The 18,807-nt window shown below is 44.6% G+C and overlaps 2 protein-coding genes and 1 long non-coding RNA gene across 3 annotated transcripts in view; all 3 read right to left on the reverse strand.

Moving 5' to 3' along the window:
* Window positions 1-1,702: 1,702 nt before the first annotated feature.
* The window catches only part of LOC146986449 (protein NLRC3-like), a 62,959-nt gene continuing 45,854 nt past the window's right edge, over window positions 1,703-18,807 (reverse strand). Inside the window, exons 3-6 of the mRNA XM_085780476.1 lie at window positions 7,992-8,165; window positions 7,727-7,900; window positions 3,068-3,138; window positions 1,703-2,929 (exon numbers count right to left, since the gene is read on the reverse strand). Coding sequence (XP_085636602.1) covers window positions 2,361-2,929; window positions 3,068-3,138; window positions 7,727-7,900; window positions 7,992-8,165 — 988 coding nt within the window. The 3' untranslated portion in view covers window positions 1,703-2,360. The remainder of the gene's footprint in view (window positions 2,930-3,067; window positions 3,139-7,726; window positions 7,901-7,991; window positions 8,166-18,807) is intronic.
* Window positions 13,445-14,529, reverse strand: LOC146986450 (uncharacterized). Its single transcript, XR_015036030.1, has 3 exons — window positions 14,392-14,529; window positions 13,628-13,759; window positions 13,445-13,502 (listed from the first exon to the last, which is right to left on the reverse strand). It is a non-coding gene; the product is annotated as an uncharacterized LOC146986450 (long non-coding RNA).
* LOC146986451 (cytosolic 5'-nucleotidase 1A-like) overlaps window positions 16,673-18,807 on the reverse strand; it is a 15,156-nt gene continuing 13,021 nt past the window's right edge. Inside the window, exons 5-6 of the mRNA XM_085780227.1 lie at window positions 18,153-18,283; window positions 16,673-17,128 (exon numbers count right to left, since the gene is read on the reverse strand). Coding sequence (XP_085636353.1) covers window positions 16,907-17,128; window positions 18,153-18,283 — 353 coding nt within the window. The 3' untranslated portion in view covers window positions 16,673-16,906. The remainder of the gene's footprint in view (window positions 17,129-18,152; window positions 18,284-18,807) is intronic.

Raw genomic sequence — 18,807 nt, forward strand, 5'->3', positions numbered from 1 at the left:
TGATGTTTTAAAACTGCCAGCGTCGCCAAAATATTTACTGTAGAAACACCAAATCGTACCGAAATTTTCAGTAAGTCCTTAGAGCAACGTTAATCTGTGTTTTGTTCTGATAGGAGTTACCGTTTTGTCATGCTAAGCCTAAATGTGAGGCCGGTGCAGAGGCAGAAAATGGCTCTTTTTCTCCACGTTTCTGTCTGTCTCAGCCTGCGGGGGCCCCTATCGCCGTGGTAACCTCTTTGATCCTCAGGCCAGAGCTCGTTAACTTCATAAACAATCCACCTGGCGCTCGTTTAAATGTTTATAAACACAGACACAGCTAAATCAGACTGACACAGGATGCAGCTACTAACTAACTATGTGTCAAGTCAGTCACACACACACACACACACACACCATGTGATTACAGTCTCACACACACACACACACACACACACCATGTGATTACAGTCTCACACACACACACACACACACACACACACACACACACACACACACACACACACACACACACACCATGTGATTACAGACACACACACACACACACACCATGTGATTACAGACACACACACACACACACACACACACACCATGTGATTACAGTCACACACACACACACCATGTGATTACAGTCACACACACACCATGTGATTACAGTCACACACACACACACACACGCACACACGCACACACACACACACACACACACACACACACAGGTAACCTAATGTGGTTACAGCTCCTCCATATCAGTGCTTATAGAAAGATGATCATGTGTCTGTCTGATCAGCTCTGTCTTGACCTTAAGATCGTGGGTTTGATTCCCATGTTGACAGAGATGGCACAACCCGCAGTAGCTCCCGTGGCCCATTCAAAATTTCCCGAGAGGAAATTTTCTAGTTTAATTTGTTGTAGCCTATATTCCACAAGAGCACTGATTACCCCCTCCCTTGTGCCCACCTGTGTGTCTTGACCGAAGAACACGAGACTGTCAACGTCCAAGTTAATATAAAGTTAATGTGAATAACCGATTCACTTTGCTAACACGGTTAGGTCCGTGTTAGCCATGCTATCCGTAGCTTGTTTCAGACATTTACTGGGATAAATACGGTTTAACATCTGACCACAGTTTCATGTTAGCAGAACTGGGTGATGATGTGTTGAAGGGATAGTTCAACATTTTGGTAAATTCTCCTATTGCCGTATTCCCTATAGTCATAGCAGTAGGTTCATCACTTTTAATTATTGGTGCATGTTGTTTTGAGATCGGCGGGGCAGAGACGTGAGCTGCTCAGTGAATACAATGGAGGTGGACAAGTTGTGACCTGCACATTCACCACGCTTTGAAATAATCATGTATAATTATGTAACATTACGACACATGAAGCAAATACTTGGGACTACTTGAGCTTTTGAAATCACTCCGCCCAGCAGCCAAAACAACTCTGTCTCGTACCCGCTGTCACCTGCTACAGTCAGACGTGCCAAATAAAAAACATGGTCTTCAACATGAGTTCATGTTTATTTTGTATTTTATTGTGTCAGATTGAAACCATACAACTATGAAGTGTAGTAGAACAGGAATGTGCACGGCCAATCAAATACCAAACAATCCATGAACCAATCAATGGTTACTAATAAACGAAAATGAAGTCATGGGTGTTAATTGGCTCCAGTTTCCAAGAAACAGCAGTTAGGTAATAATTATAGAAATATATAATAAAAAACAATCAGTCTCAAAGTCTAGATAAATTTAAATCTACAAACGTGAACTTAGTGTCATGTTAACAGAAAAAATCATTAGCTGGTAGGATTAATAGCTGATGGTTTTTGTGCTGCTCTACATCAGCAGGAAATGCACATTACATATAAAACTGATTCAAATTGTTTTATTTGATTCAGTGAAACCACAAAGAAAAATAAATCACATGTAAGTCATTATATTCAGCGTCTCTACAACATTATGTTTGTTTCCAGTTGTGTTTATTGTTGTGTCTGTTTACCTGTGACCAGCTCACAAACAGCCTGTAAAGTTGAACATGAACAGTGAATTTGTTTAAAATGTGTTTTTCTCCTCAGTGACGCTGGCGGCTCAGAGACTTTTAGCTTGGTGATATTAGGCCTCGTCCTTCATCAGCAGCTGAATAAAAGTCACCGTGGTTTTTGTCCTGTAATAATCGACGCTTCCATCTTTAAAGGAAGAGGAAGAAGTTTACAAGAATCATTGAGAAGAGTTTAAAAAATCAACTGATTTAATCCATGAATGTGAAAACGTAAGTGAGAGACAGAGACAGACATGTAGAGACTGAACTGTCTGTTCAACAGTGAGAAGGTTTCTGTGACAGGAGGAGACTCTGATTCACTCAACACAGAGACACTGAGGAACCAGGACTGGACCAGAGTCCAAACCCAGGATACAGAGGTTGAGTGAAGGTGGTGTTGAAGGTGTAGAGGTGGATCAGTGAGTCAGAGGAGACTCTGTAGAAGGACAGAGAGCCAGCAGGACAGTCCACATACACTGCTACTCTGTTAGAGACAGAGGAGGAGGAGGAGGAGGAGGAGGAGGAGGAGGAGGAGGAGGAGGAGGAGGTGATGTCTGTCCGTTTGCCATTGTGCCTGACGTAGTAACCATCATCAGAGCAGTCCAGACGCCAGGACTGATCGTTCCCTCCAAACAAACAGTTTCCACTGACTCCTTTCCTGTTGATTCCTCTGTAACTCACTGATATATGAACCCATCCTCTCCACTCGACCTCCCAGTAGCAGCGACCAGTCAGACCAGTTGAACACAGCAGCTGAAACCAGTGGTCAAATCTGTCTGGATGATCAGGATATGACTGACGCTCCTCCACACGTGTCGCCTTCCTGTTGTTGTCAGACAGTTTGATGTTTGTGTTCACTGTGTTTGTGTCGATTGTGAGTCGACAGGAATCTGATGGAGAGAACAAGACACAGCTGCAGTTATTGATCATGTGATCAGTTATTGACAGTTTGATGAAGACTCATGACGTCAGTGATGTGACAGTGTGAAGATGGTTGAATGTGCTGCTCAAAGTAAAAACACACTTACACTTCCTCGGACCGAATTGGGCTCCAGCAGGCTCCACCCTGAAAGGAGGAGGGGGGTCAGAGCAGCACGTTCTCTGTCAGCATGCACACATGGACATTACATGGCTCTCACACACACACTGTTTTATCACTGTGTTCACATGGAGGCTGGTATGTATGGATGAACACTGAGCACAGAGAAGAAGGAGCTGGAGTCTTTATCTAGTGATGATACAGAGCAGGAGGAGACGAGGAGGAAACACTTCATCATGTGTTTTCTCCATGTGATGTCACTTCAGTGTCAGACACACACTTTCACTCTCTGACTCTCAAGCTGCACAAACACACGTCACAGCAAAGAAGATGAAGACACAACAGGTGGAGCTCACCAGCCCAGATATCCCACAATATACCAAGAAAGGCACAGGAGAAGACACGTTTGTTAAAGCTCAGTGAAACAGTGAGTTTAGTGAGAAACACTGAGTGTGAACACAACTTGTGTTTGTTTGAAGAAAACTCCCCAGGAAGCTGAAGAATGAGGCTGTGAGCAGGTTTCCACAGGAGCCACAGCCAAGGGCGTCAGTTTACTTTGAAAAGTATCTCGTACCACCGCACCTGACACCGTCTCCCAGATCGTCATAGACTACCATTCTCAACCAGACTCTGGTCTCCTGGTGGACCAGGTCTGGCTCCAAGTTTGAGCAAATAAATGAGCAAAGACCTGACCAGGTCCGTCCAGTGTTGAAGCCTGGACCCTGGACCCGATGCGGCTGGACTCACGGGCATTTTTAATTTATTTTTTATTTTCTACCGGACCGCGGCAAAAAAAAGAAAAAAAGAAGAAGCCCGTAGTTGTGTTCATATAGACGTGACAGGTGGGGCCAGACAAGCTGGTGATCAGCTGTTGTCATTGAATTGTTAGAGTACACTACAGTAGGTCATTTCAATTTGCGCATCTGTGTTTTTTCCTTTTTTATTTTTTTTAATAACTTTTATGCGCATCGAGAGTGAGTGAGTGAGAAACAGAGAAACAGTGGGTGCACACCAGATGATTGCCAACCGGCAAAAACTGAAACGAGACGGTTATAGAGAGGAAAAACACAGAATATACAATATATGTCCAAAAGACTTTGTCCCGTCGTCACGACGTGAGTGAGGAAGGATCCGATGGTTGCTCAGGTTTAGTGATGAGGAACTGTCACTGTCAGCAGCTGCTCCAAACAGACACGTTACAAACTTTATTTTGAAGGGACAAATTAGGTGTTGATTTCGTTAACAGTGACTTTGCACCCAAACAGGGGCGGGGTTAGGGGATGGCTACTTGGGCTCAAGCCCCGGATGTTTTTGCCAAAGCCCTGAATGTTTTACAGTAGGGGCAAAAAAAACAAAAAAACAACCTCAACGCGGTTTATGTCAGTGTCCCTCCGCTGACCGCACCAGTCTGAAGTGTTAGGCTAGTGACAAACTGTCAAAAAGGGCTTTAGTTTGTTGATTTCGTTAACAGTGACTTTGCACCCAAACAGGGGCGGGGTTAGGGGATGGCTACTTGGGCTCAAGCCCCGAATGTTTTACAGTAGGGGTAAAAAAAATCTCAACGCGGTTTATGTCAGTCTCCCTCCGCTGACCGCATCAGTCTGAAGTTTAGCCTCATGGACGTCGGAACTGTTTATTGAGAGGGGGGATTTTTATTGGGAGGGTCGGGGGAGAGACGCACACTTAGCAGTGATTATGTGATTTGAAGTTACTTTATAATAGCATACCGCATTATTACATCAAATAATGGCCGGTATTCAATCATTACACAAACAAAAAAAGGCCGGCCCTAAATACAAGCCGGGTCAAAAAAACAAACAAACAAACAAAAAAAACTCATGTGTGGACTGTCTGTGAAGGCTGACGGGAGTGAAGCTGGCCTCGTCCTCTGCTTCAGAGAGGGACAGCTTTCCACTGTCGGACCTGGCCTCTGCTCTGTGTCCGGAGCCCGCTCGGGACCGAGAATGGATGTATTATAATAGATTCATGGACCAAAGACGGACCGCAGTGCATGCTGTAAAAATGTGACTTGAATGGGATTGAAGCGATACAGCGGAGACAGAGACCCAGGTCCGACAGCGCAGCTAGGAGAAAAGCATGTGAAGAAGATGAAGATGAGCTAATGAACAATGAGCTTGGTCGCTATGTGTAAAAATAAAAGGAGGGATTTAGAAATAAAGGCTTCCCTCAGATAAAAGCCTGCCTCCCATAGGCCGTCGGCCGTAGCCTACGTCACACTGAGCTGTCAGATGCAGCCTGACTCCACTATGCCAGGTGCCGGGCTGCTGTATGGAGCCAGGCAGGCTGCATATCACATAGATCTATGCATTATATGAGATACACTACTCACAAAAAGTTAGGGATGTTTGACTTTTGGGTTAAATTTCAGAATGCACCTAAAATGCACTATAACCTTTACAGGTGAACTTAATTTAACCTTCTCTAAACTTTTGAATGCACATGTCCAGTTGTTCAATGTTTCAGTCCTTATTGAATAACATGCTGTTCTCTAACAAGGTGATTAACTACAGTACAAAAATCACAAGCACCATCTGATTTAGTGGTTCAGTTGTAATGTTCTGGTTCAATGACAATTTGTATCTTCTTCTCTCTCCCTCTCCTCTCCACCATGTTCACATGTTGACATCATGAGACCAAGAAAACACAAAGTTATTGAGACATTGAGATTTTTGTTGGGCTATAACCACCACTGTTGTTAGCTTTTGTTTGAGATAAAGAAATTACCATTGCATCCTTCTACTTAAAAGGCCTCATGATAGAATATCACTGTAGCATGAACTTTTTTATAGGGATATTCTTATCAAATATCCCTAACTTTTTGTGAGTTGTGTAAATGTAAGTCAGACAAATTGAGTTTAAATTCAGATTCTTTCCTTTTTTTAAAAAAGCGTAATGCTGTGGGTAGGGAGGCTGATGTCAATCAGGATTACATGCACTCATTTTTATTTGAGTAGCTTATGATCATGTTTTATATCTTATTTTTTTTTATGATGTAACACCTGTTTGTGGACCCTTCAGGAGAATGCTTTTGTCTACCTAAAGTTGATATGTTGAAATTTCCAGTAGGCCTATCACAGTCAAAGACAAAAAAAAAAAAGGCAGATCTTTGTCTTTCCTTCCTCGGCCTCGGATCTCCCATGAACCTAGATCCGCCCCTCCACCCAAACATATTAAGCATATATCGGATGCTGTCTCATCCGGTAGGCTACAATCCGCTGCCGCTTCAGTTCGGCGTCTGTTCTATTTTTCGCCGTATGTCTAGCTGGATAGAACAGCTCGTAACAGACAGGAAGTCGGGCACAGAAAAGGCGAGAGAATCCAGTCAATTTTTAAAATAAAATGATGATTACCGGTAAGTTGTTGCTTGTCCATCTATAAATATTTGTCAGTTGCGTCTGCACACGAGACACACACACACATCTATACGTACAAAGCTAGAGACAGACCTGTGTGTGTCGAAAACCGAGTACAGACGAGTGGAGTCGATGTTTTACCGGCGCGGAGACAGCATGAAGCATGCTCCCTTTGCTACCTGCCTCCTTGTGGTGGGGACAAAATTGTTCTTCACAAAAAGTGGTCGGGACATGTCCCCAGCGTCCCCGGCGTAAAAGACGCCTATGGCCACAGCAGCAGTGAGTGGATGAAGGAGCTCTAATAGAAACCATCTGATCACAGTGACAGGACGGATCAGGGTCTCAGGATCAATGACTCTGTTCTTCTCTGCTCTTCACACAGATCAGCTGCAACACACTGACTCACTGAGATCAGTCACATCATGTGGAAAAAAGCAGCCGTCCTCAGGACCAGTCCTGAGCTCCATCAAACCTGTCCACACATTTTTACTGGACTTGAAGTCAGAGTCCAGAGGAAGCAGAGAAACTGTAGAGCAGAGAGAACCAGGCTCAGCTCAGAGCACATGGACTCAGACAGGAAGTGAAGCTCCAGCTGCTGGAGACTTTCATTAAGGAGCCACTTTGTGGCTTCATCTGATCTGGAGTCAGACGTGTTTGAGCAGCACACACACAGTCTGAAAACAGCTGTTTGATCACACACACATTCAGCCACAAACACTGATTATTACACTGTTCACTACACTCACTCTCTTCTGATTGACAGCTCAGACTTCTCTCTGAAGCCACGCCTTCACCTTTACGCATACGTGGGTGAAGACTCTGATCGCGCACGCGAGAGAGTGAGAGAGAGATGGCAGCTTGATTGGGCATAGGCAGAACCAGACATGAAGGCATCTGATTGGTTTTTCCTTTTCGGAGCGAAAAAGCAAGATCTCTTCTCCTGAATATGACACAGTGAATCATGATGAGACACTGAAGTCATGAGGAGAAACTCCTGATCCCAGTAGTTCATCACTGTGACTGATGGAAGCTGCACAGCTCATGTTGGAAACACTCAAAGATTTTGGCTTCAGTATAAACTGTGTTGGGACGAGTCAGACTGTGACAGAGGATGTCAGTGGAGTGGGCGGAGCTTCACTGTGGCCTACACCACCTCTGTATATGGTCTCAGTGATCAGATCTGATGTTGTCAACTGTGAACTGGGCCATAGAAAATGTTCCTGCTCCTCCTTCTCTGTCAGACAGTGTGTGTGGCTGCAGCAGCCTCTCCATACCTGAGAGAGTCCAGTCTCCAGTCTGGATCCTCCAGTCCAGCAGACAGCAGCTTCACTCCTGAGGCTCCTGGATGGTTGGAGCTCAGGTCCAGCTCTCTCAGATGGGAGGGGTTGGAGCTCAGAGCTGAGGCCAGAGAAGCAAAGCCTTCCTCTGTGACCAGACATCCTGACAGACTGAACACACACAACAACACACAGGAAACCACTGTCAACACCTGGAGGTGTGTTCAAGTATCATCAGATAAACAGCTGGATGTATCCTCACCTGAGAGTCTCCAGTCTACAGTGTGGACTCTCCAGTCCACCAGACAGCAGCTTCACTCCTGAGTCCTTCAGTTCGTTGTTACTCAGGTCCAGGTCTCTCAGACTAGAGGACTGGGAGCTGAGGACTGAGGACAGAGCTTCACAGCTTCTCTCTGAGAGGTTACAGTCACCCAGTCTGAAGAGATGATCATGAGGAATTAAAGAAGAAAGGGATTTATTTTCTGTCCTGTTGAAAAGACAGAAGTGTTTTTATACAATGATGAATAAATCCAACTATCTCTACACTTACAGAGCTTTGTTAGAGGCTTTGACCACTGGCAGCAGCCTCAGAAGAGCCTTCTCTGAAGCAGAGTATTTCTTCAGGTCAAACTCATCCAGATCTTCTTCTGATGACAGTAAGATGAAGACCAGAGCCGACCATTGACCAGGAGACAGTTTATCTGTGGAGAGACGTCCTGATCTCAGGGACTGTTGGATCTCCTCCACTAGAGAACGATCATTCAGTTCATTCAGACAGTGGAACAGGTTGATGCTTTTCTCTGCAGAGGGAGTCTCTTCAATCTTCTTCTTGATGTACTGGACTGTTTTCTGATTGGACCGTGAGTCACTTCCTGTCTGAGTCATCAGACCTCGTAGGAGAGTCTGATTGGTCTTCAGTGAAAGACCCAGGAGGAAGCGGAGGAACAAGTCCAGGTGTCCATTTGGACTCTGTAAGGCCTCGTCCACAGCGCTCTGGTAGAAAGGTGTAGATGTGTCTCTAATCGACCACCGAGATGTTGTTTGTTGCTGTGATATCAGGTTGAGTCCAGAGTTGATGAAGGTCAGATGGACATGAAGAGCAGCCAGAAACTCCTGAACACTCAGATGGACGAAGCAGAACACCTTGTCCTGGTACAGGCCTCTCTCCTCTTTAAAGATCTGTGTGAACACTCCTGAGTACACTGAGGCTGCTCTGATATCGATGCCACACTCTGTCAGGTCTGATTCATAGAAGATCAGATTTCCTTTCTGCAGCTCCTCAAAAGCCAGTTTTCCCAGAGACTCAATCATCTTCCTGCTCTCTGGACTCCAGTGTGGATCTGTCTCAGCTCCTCCATCATACTTGACCTTCTTCAGTTTTAGATAAACTACCAGGAAGTGGATGTACATCTCAGTCAGGGTCTTGGGCAGCTCTCCTCCCTCTCTGGTCTTCAACAGCTCCTCCAGAACTGTAGCAGTGATCCAGCAGAAGACTGGGATGTGGCACATGATGTGGAGGCTTCGTGATGTCTTGATGTGGGAGATGATCTCTCTGGCCTGCTCCTCATCTCTGAACCTCTTCCTGAAGTACTCCTCCTTCTGTGGGTCAGTGAACCCTCTGACCTCTGTCACCATGTCAACACACTCAGGAGGGATCTGATTGGCTGCTGCAGGCCGTGTGGTTATCCAGAGGCGAGCAGAGGGAAGCAGTTTCCCCGTGATGAGGTTGGTCAGCAGCACGTCCACTGAGGTGGACTCTGTCACATCAGTCAGGATCTCAGTGTTGTGGAAGTCCAGAGGAAGTCGACACTCGTCCAGACCGTCAAAGATGAAGACGACCTGGAACTGATCAAAGCTGCAGATTCCTGCTTCTTTGGTTTCAGAGAAGAAGTGATGAACAAGTTCCACCAAGCTGAACTTTTTCTCTTTCAGCACATTCAGCTCTCTGAAGGTGAAGGGAAATGTGAAGTGTATGTCCTGGTTGGTTTTGTCTTCAGCCCAGTCCAGAGTGAACTTCTGTGTTAAGACTGTTTTCCCAATGCCAGCCACTCCCTTTGTCATCATTGTTCTGATTGGTCGGTCTCTTCCAGGTGGGGCTTTAAAGATGTCTTTTTGTCTGATGGTTGTTTCTGGTCTGTCTGGTTTCCTTGAAGCTGTTTCAATCTGTCTGACCTCATGTTCAGCATTGACCTCTCCAGCCCCTCCCTCTGTGATGTAGAGCTCTGTGTAGATCTGGTTCAGAAGGGTTTGGTTTCCTGCTTTAGAGATCCCCTCAAACACACACTGGAACTTCTTCTTCAGGGCAGATTTGAGTTTACGTCGAAAAACTGGAGCAAAATGTTCTGAATGAAAACACAAGATATCAGACCAATAAGAAAATATAACATGATTATTCCTCTAAATAACGACTTTATGAACATGTTTCCCTCCATGTGTTGATATCAGTGAACGTCATTTGTCCATCATGTTGAATCTTTACAGAAATCCCCTTACTGCTCTGCAGACGCTCAGCCAGCTCCTCCTGCTTCCTGCTCCTCAGGAGCTTCACTGTGATCTTCTCTAACGCCTCTCTGATGCTCCTCTGCTCTTTATCCTCACCGTTCACCACCTCCTCATCCTCCCTCTGACTCCCTGAGCATTCTGGGTAATCTGGACTCAGAAACTTGTGGATCTTCTTCAGCTCGTTCTTCACAAAAGTGACCATGTTCTCCTCCAGCAGCTGGAACAGAAACTCTATGAGTGACAGCATCAAACTAAAACCTGACAGACTGACAATCCACTGGTGTCAAAGTGCAGCATGGAGATGATGGTGAACACAACAGATGTAACAGCAGCTGTTGGACATGTACCCACCATAAACATGGAGTCCAGGTGTGTTTGATGCTGCTGGGCAGACTGACCACTGGGAACCTCTGAGCTCTCCTGGTCCACTCTGTGGAGGAATCAGTGTCAAGTGAACATCAGGACAGAGAGATAATACAAAATGGACTTTATATGTCCCCTGAGGACGTTCACAACAGAGACACTTTGATTTCAGACCTGGTCCAACAACACGTCGTACAAACTGGTTCATTTCTACAATAACCTCAATCTGACTGTCAGTTGCGGCCAGGTGGCAACCCTCCGTGACGTCACCCATTGGTTTGTGAAGGGCCGTTTGTGAAGCCCGGAGATTGGCTTTCAGGGCGCCGCCATTTTTGATTTTTGGAGCCAGAAGAAACCATATTTGGACGAGGGGGCGGAGCTAAGGAGGTCGAGGGGCGGGTCGGACCCGTGTCTGCGAGGCTGCTAGTTTACCCAGCAACACCGGCTAACTGCTGAGCGGCTACGCTGCTAACACCGTTTGCATCTACAACTCGAGGTAAACTTAATATTTAATGGTGAAAGTAATCTCAGAAGCTTATTAAATACATATCCATGTTTGAACTAGCCTACATAAGATCCCATGAGGAGTAATGTGACACGTTATTGTAGCCGATGTTAGCATTAATAAGCTAATGTAAAGCTGTCAAACGTATTTTGATATTGTTTTAAATTGTTTTACAGAACCCAGAGACTAGTTTCTGTCTCAAACTGTAAAGCTGCCTGCAACACATTAAACTGTCATGGACTGAGACTGGTGGGTGACCGCTCCTTGGACTTGATGTACCTCACCTGCATCACCGATGATCGGCTGCTGGAGCTCCGACCTGTCGACCACGTTACAGCATTCACCCAGCTATTAGCTATTTATTTTACATTCCTATTATATATATGCACGTCTTTTTTGCAGGTTACCAACATGTAGATGTACTGGAAATTCAGCTAATACAATACAAGCTTGTCTTTTGACAGTATGGCTCACCTTTACATCATCCACAGCTTATAAAACGTTTTCAGTGCTGTAAAATGCTAAAATTAGTGCATCTTAAACCTGAAATTAATTAATTTACTAAGAATTGCTTCACTGATTTTTAATGGGCCAGATCTGTACAGTAACATGAATGCCAAGACACACTGCTGTAATCAATACATTCAGGAAAAACTTACAGGACTATTTCTATGTATGCTTTCATTACACACAAGAAAAACACAAATGTTTAATGTTACCCTCCTTGAAATAATAAAGAGATGAATATCAGAGCTTGTGCTTTCCTGATGTTTCTTGTCAACTAATCTATGATACTGAAAACAATAATTCACGAAAGTGTCACATTATATTGGCCACGAGGTTATGTTAAATATGTAAAAGAAATACTAAAGTTTAATCACAGTAACTTTCTTTATTATTACATTTTCAATGATAATCATCGACTGAATAAAACATTTGTATTAACTGGACTATGAAAATAGCTGCTTCAAAATCTTCACTGTCAATTTTAGGTTCACCCTAAAAAGTGTGAGGTCAAATGTGGACATAGAATAATAAAACAGTTGGTCTGTTCTCTCATCAGAGGTTTTCTGGTTTCATCATCATCACAGCTCCACAACTTCACATGATGTCCTCCTTCTGTTGGCACCGGTCACTCAGTTCTCAGTGGCTCCTTAGAATCACAGTAAAACACAAGAACTTAGATTAAAACATTGTTGAGAGGTGCAGGACTGTCTGCTTCAGTTTTTTGTGTGTGATTTTACAGCAGTAAATGACAAATCCCCACCTGTAGTTATCAGTAACGTTACAGTATGATAACGTTACGAGCAAGATAACAAATTGATGGATAAACCTGGGGGGGTTGCAGCTTGTAGACCGATCCTACCGATCACTGTTCTGCTAAACATGACGCCGTGGTCGTTAAATATTAAACCGGATTTATCCCGGTCCGGTAAAAGTCGGAGACGAGCTAACGGTTAGCATGGCTAACACGGGAGCTAACACGGAGCTAACGGCGAGCTAACGTTAGCCGTGTAGCAAAGTGAATCGGTTATTCACATTAACTATAAATTAACTTGTCTTGGACGGTGACAGTCTCATGTTCTCCGGTCAGAACACACTGGAGAACACACGGGAAAGTAATCAGTGGTCTTCTGGAATATACAACAAATTAGATATAATTTTTACACATTCAGAAAAAGAAAAAAATAACTTACTCACCAAATCGTGATATCAGCTTCCTCCGGTCTGTTAGCACCGTCGGACGAATCATAAACGAAAAACTGGGTGAAATGAATTAACTGCCAACACTGTACCCGTGCTATCTATCATCCACACATATCGACAAAATATCAGAAATTAAATTAAAACTGACTAAACACAATACACAAACGACGGGAGGTCCCCTCCGGTGTTAATCCTCGGTGTCTGATCCACTGTGTCTGACCTGTGACGTCTCAGTCATCAGGCTGTCAATCATATTCCGTGCTGGAAGGTGATTGGTCAGTTATACCAACCTTTAAGGATTAATATCTAAATAATTATATAATTTTTTTCAGATGGACCACCAGGTCATATTTAAGGATGAGGAACTTTAGCTTTTTAGACCGTTATCAGTTGTGAAAAAAAATTATTGATCGAGTATTTCATGATTGAAAATGAATGGGAGTGGATTGGAACCAGGGCTTCTTGGAAACACCCCTAGCGGATCTCGGGGGGATTGCAAGTAAAGTTACTTCCGCGTTGGCTTCACTTTTCAGACCGGAAGTCTACGTCCATTTTTTTTTACAGTCTATGGTTGCGGCTTACATCTGATCAGCTGATCCATGTCCTCCTTTAAAGTCAATTAATTCGTCCTTTGACACGTTGCTCTTTAAAGACAGACAGCTGGGTTCAGGAGAGTCTGGTCTCTGCTGCTGGATCCTGAAACAACAACACAACTGATAAATGTGCATGTTGGAGAAAAACTGATGAAAAATATCTTCAATCGTTTAATAAACACAACTACCAACTTTTAGAGAGAAAAGTCTGACAGTTTTAATTCTGACCTTTGACCTCTGGTCTGGCCCTGATGTCCCCCACACAGAGTGGTTTTAGAGGGAGGGGCTCCCTCCTCTCTGTCCTCACACTGATCCATGCTGCTGAGGTCACATCCACATCAGCTCACACACACTTTGTAGCTTCACCTGCAGAGGAAACACACATCATTCACGTGCACAGCAGCTCACATGTCCATCATGTCTCCAGCTGCTCCTCCACTGATTGGCTCTTCTTCTCTGCTTCATATCAGTGTCAGCTGAATGCAGTCACACAGCAGTGAGGAAGAGGAAGCTGCCATCAGCTGCTGTACTTCTACTATCAGTCCACTAGATGGCGTCATGAAGCTGCAGTGAAGTGAAGAGCAGCCCAGCAACATGATCCATGGACGACTGTTTCCATCCACTGACACACACAAGGACTGAGATCCACTGAGTTGATGTGACACAGTCTCTGTGTGGACAGCGTCCCTGTAGAAAACCACTGGATCAAACAAGCTACAGCTGATTGTTACACACACAACAACTGGGCCTCAACTCAGCTGCAGTACAAGCAGGAAGTAGCACAACAAGGAAATACGTACGTACGTAAGTACCTGTGGACTGTACTGATGATAGGCAGTAACAGTACTGATCAATAGACTGTAGTAGCTGTTGAAGCAGGAGCCTCTGTGGTGTTCACTGTCTTTCTGAACATCATATTAAAAACCCTGTGAGCCGCTCAGTCCGCCACACTGAGTCCACATCAGTCCTGTAGTGTAAATCTAATGACAGACCACTCACCACAGACAAAGTCACAGCTGTTCTCCAGCGGCTGTCCGGACGAGCTCAGGCCGCGATCAGTGTCTCAGACAGCGGGAGAGCAGCGGCTCATCTCCGCCTCCTCCACAGGCTGATTCAGGCGGTGAAGCTGCCTCCAGCTGCACACAAATAACCACTCTCTTCACGTAACTGCCACAGGAGACAATAAACTGCGACACAACTGTTGGTGTTAAACTATGAACTGTGACTCACCTGTTGGATATGATACTGTAATCTTATCTGGATAAATGAATCTGCTCCGCTGCACTTTGCTCCATGAAATAAAATCCCTAGTGTACAAAGAACGTTTATCACTCACACATAATATTACAGACCAAAGTTACATGAGGGAAGTTCAATCAGGACAGACTATTAAGAATGGAATAGACGGGATGTGAAGCAGAAAGACAATTATTGTGAACAAATAATATTTTGGCGCTTAGGCCACACACAGGGAGCAGATCAGCTTAGAAGACAGATTGATGAATGTGAAGCTTCTATCTGAAGAGGACTTCCCCCGGGCCCAGACACTGGTGGTGGTAGGGATGATGCCTGCTGAGTTTTTTTGCAGGCTGGTTGACAGCTGAATGAGAGTAGAGAGAGAGAGCACTTTTAAACATGACAGATGAAAGTTGATTGGAAGAGGAGAGAAGGTGGCGGATTGTGATTGGATGAGGACAGGTGCTGAGGGGTGGATTTAAGAGGGAAGCGGGAGAGATGAAATAGACTCAGTGAGCATGCTTGGAGAGATAGTCTTTCTGACCGAACTTTTGCTAAGCTTCATTAAGCTACAGTGAAATGACATGTACCCAGGTGAACTAAACAATGTACTATGGAAATTATAAAGCAATAAACAATTAATGAGTAATAAGAAAGGCACCAGCTTCATCAACTGCTCCACCACCACAAGGCCAAAGTCCATCTGCTGATAAGATTCCTGATAACTTATAGTAGGTGTAATAAGTGCAGCTCAGGAACAAAGATGACTCAGATGTGATTGTTTTCCTGCTTTTATTCACTACAGAGGTGGTGAAAACACATGAAAATAATTCATACAGTCTCCTGGTCTACCTCTATAACAATGCAGCACATCACTGTTGCATTGGTCAATAGCAGGGCTGTGGTGGCTGCACTGTCCCAATCACTGCTGTTTGGCCTTGGAGAGAGCTTCACCTCAGCCCTGACTGGTTTACCTTTGCCTCGTGTGAATGATGTTTTTTTTAGCACATTTTAACTTTTTGATATAAGTGATTGTTGTAATTTGAACCTCTGTCTCTGCCTAAACCCTAAACTGTATGTCAGACCCGAGTGCTTTCCTTTGTTAATATTCCTAAAAATTCTGTCACAATGAATGAACACGTGAGGTCACAGGTGAGTGAACAGGTGAGTGAGAAGTTGTTGAAGTATCTGAGAAACACACCACACAGTAATTTAATACAACCTTAATGTGACACTTGAGTCATGTGTTTGTGTTTGTTTGTTGTGTAACTGTGACAATAAACAGTTCACAGTGACAAACACCTGGGGGGTTCCTCCATCAAGCTCGCTTAGCTCAAAGTCTGGCTTCAACGGCCGAGTCTCGCTTATTTTAGTGAGAGTTCAGTTCCATCAACGTTCCCAGACTCGCTGCAGCGTGGACTAAAATGTTGAAAACTATTTGTTTTAGCCACTGAGCTATAAGACACACCTAGAATAAGGATTCATATGAGGCTGAAATAGAAGGAACTTTGTGCCACTTGTGCATTGATCCTGTCAGTCGTATTGTTCTAGACCTCCTCTGTGATGCAAGAGAGTTGGACATTTCTCTGATTTTTCTTTTGTATAGTAGTAGGTAACCCAAGATAGGGATACTGGGGGCACGACTAACAAGCAGCTGTGTAACGTTACCCCATGCGTTACCCACACCATTCATGACCTCACTCAGGGTGTCAGTAGCTTTTACTATACAGAGTCATTTTAATAGTTTAATCATTGTTTTAACAGACAATCCATCTAGAGCAGTGTTTCCTTTTCTTCTTGTACAGTCCTTATATTCATCGTAAGTCTCCATAAATAACGTTTAATACATAATCTTTAATTTCTGTGCAACAAATGACAAATGTAACAGTTTGGGTTTAACCATTTGTGCGTGACCAAACGTCAATAATAATAATAATAATAATAATAATAAATTATTTGATCCTAAAGCTTTAACCTAAAATCTTCTGAGTTCAGAGTTAATTCTCTCTTAAACCAAACACGGATCATAACCTGATCAGACCTGAACTCATCAATAGCCCAATCACCAATCAATAGACGAACAGTGAAAGTGAATCAGAGTCAAACAGCATTGAGTTCAGACGTGAGGTCATCGATCAGTGACCTCATCATGAACAATAAACAGAAACTCTGAGGTTGAACCTTTGACCTTCAGTCAGACTGACGATCTGAACTTTCTCTTAAAGACACAGTGAACGTTTCTTTGTGAGGTCATGCGACGTTGTGATGTCATCACTCCTCCAGGCTGCCGTCGCTGAGCAGGAAATGAGGTCTGACCAGCGACAGCATGGGGCCCCTCGGGGCCCCGGCCAGACAGTACGCCTCGTCCGGCCCGACGCCCCGAGACCGCAGCGTCCTCAGCGCGGCGCAGCAGCTCTCTCTGCCGCCGAAGCTGAGCGGGCTGTCGACCATGCCGAACCTCCGCCGCATCTCACCGAGCCGAGCCGACAAACTCTGCAAAAGGAGAGAGACAGTGAACGCAACCTCCAGGTCAGAGCAGAGGACGACCAGACAAGGCCGTTTTATTTGTATCGCCCGTTTTTACAAACAGTTTGTCTCAAAGGGCTTCACATCCCATCATAACAACATCCTCTGCCCTTTGACCCTCACATCCACTGAGGAAAACCTCCATGGAAAACCCTTTTAAAGGACAATTCCAGGCAAATTCAACTCAGGGGTGTATTTTCCTATCATTTTAGGTCTAAAAGAAGGAATGTGAAGATTTTCAGTTTAGTTGCTCCTGTTTTGTGGTAGTTGTGTCTGTCCCCGCATCGCCACGGCAGCAATGAATGGGAGCGGATGCAAGTTCCACTGTTTAGGCTGTTTACATCCCTCAAAGCCGGGATTTTTTTCCACGGACAGCGTCAGATGGCGACTCAAACATGCACTGAGAAGTTTATTTATGTTTATGACACAAACGGTAGCTTTCCCACTGCACCTGAACACACCGAGCGCATCAACTTGGGCCTGGCGCGAGACTCCGGGAGACTTTGAATTAGATCTAGTTTTACAAACATGTCGGCTTGCTTGAAGTAAATAAACTTCTCGGTGCATGTTTGAGTCGCCATCTGACGCTGTCTGTGGAAAAAAATTGCGGCTTTGAGGGATGTAAACAGCCTAAACAGCGGAACTTACATCCGCTCCCATTCATTGCTGCCGTGGCGATGCGGGGACAGACACAACTACCACAAAACAGGAGCAACTAAACTGCAAATCTTCACATTCCTTCTTTTAGACCTAAAATGATAGGAACATACACCCCCGAGTTGAATTCACCTGGAATTGTCCTTTAAAAGGGAAAAACTGGAGAAACCTCAGAGTGAGCAACAGAGGAGGGATCCCTCCCCCAGGACAGGCAGTAGATGTCGTATACAGACAAGTTTATACTGTATACAAACAGTTTATAACATGGAATATGGGAAAGGTTAACAAGAGCTGATGAAAGAGGCAGCTGGCGGCGGCGGCGGCGAGTAGCTACCTGAGCGGCCCGTTGACACGCCGACGCCGGGCTGACGTCGGGCCGGACGACGGCGTCGCCACAGAATAAAACTCTGAGCTGCTCAGACGAACAGGAAGCCGTCTGCTGGTCCAACAGCGCCGAGAGGACGCCTGGACCGAGGACAAGGAGGATTCACCTTCTGACACCACACTCACCAATACACCGTCAATACATGATTAGAGCTGCAACAATGAATCAACTAATCGAACAATAATTGATTATTAAATTAATCATCAACTGTTTTGATAATCGAATAATCGGATGGGTAGTTTTTTTAAAGGGATAGTTCAACATTTTGACAAATTGGCCCATTGCCATAATCCCTATAGTCATAGCAGTAGGTTTGTTACCTTTAATTGTCGGTGCAAGCTGTTTTTAGAACGGCGGAGCAGAGCCGTGAGCTGCTCAGAGCTACGCTACGGAGGCTCATGGGATTTCTTGGTTTCCCTCATCAAACTCATCAAATACACAATCCAACAACTCCACAACGCTCTGGTGGACAAGTTGTGACCTGCACATTCAACACGCTATGAGATAATAACACAACGTTATGAGACAGAGTTGTTTTAGAGGGAAATGCAGAGACTGCTTGATGAAAAACTGTCCCTGAAGGCAACGTGAATCCGCGGTTTTG

Source organism: Trachurus japonicus, chromosome 6, assembly GCF_045865225.1.
Source record: "Trachurus japonicus isolate A0001 chromosome 6, Traja_1.0".
Lineage (NCBI taxonomy): Eukaryota > Metazoa > Chordata > Actinopteri > Carangiformes > Carangidae > Trachurus > Trachurus japonicus.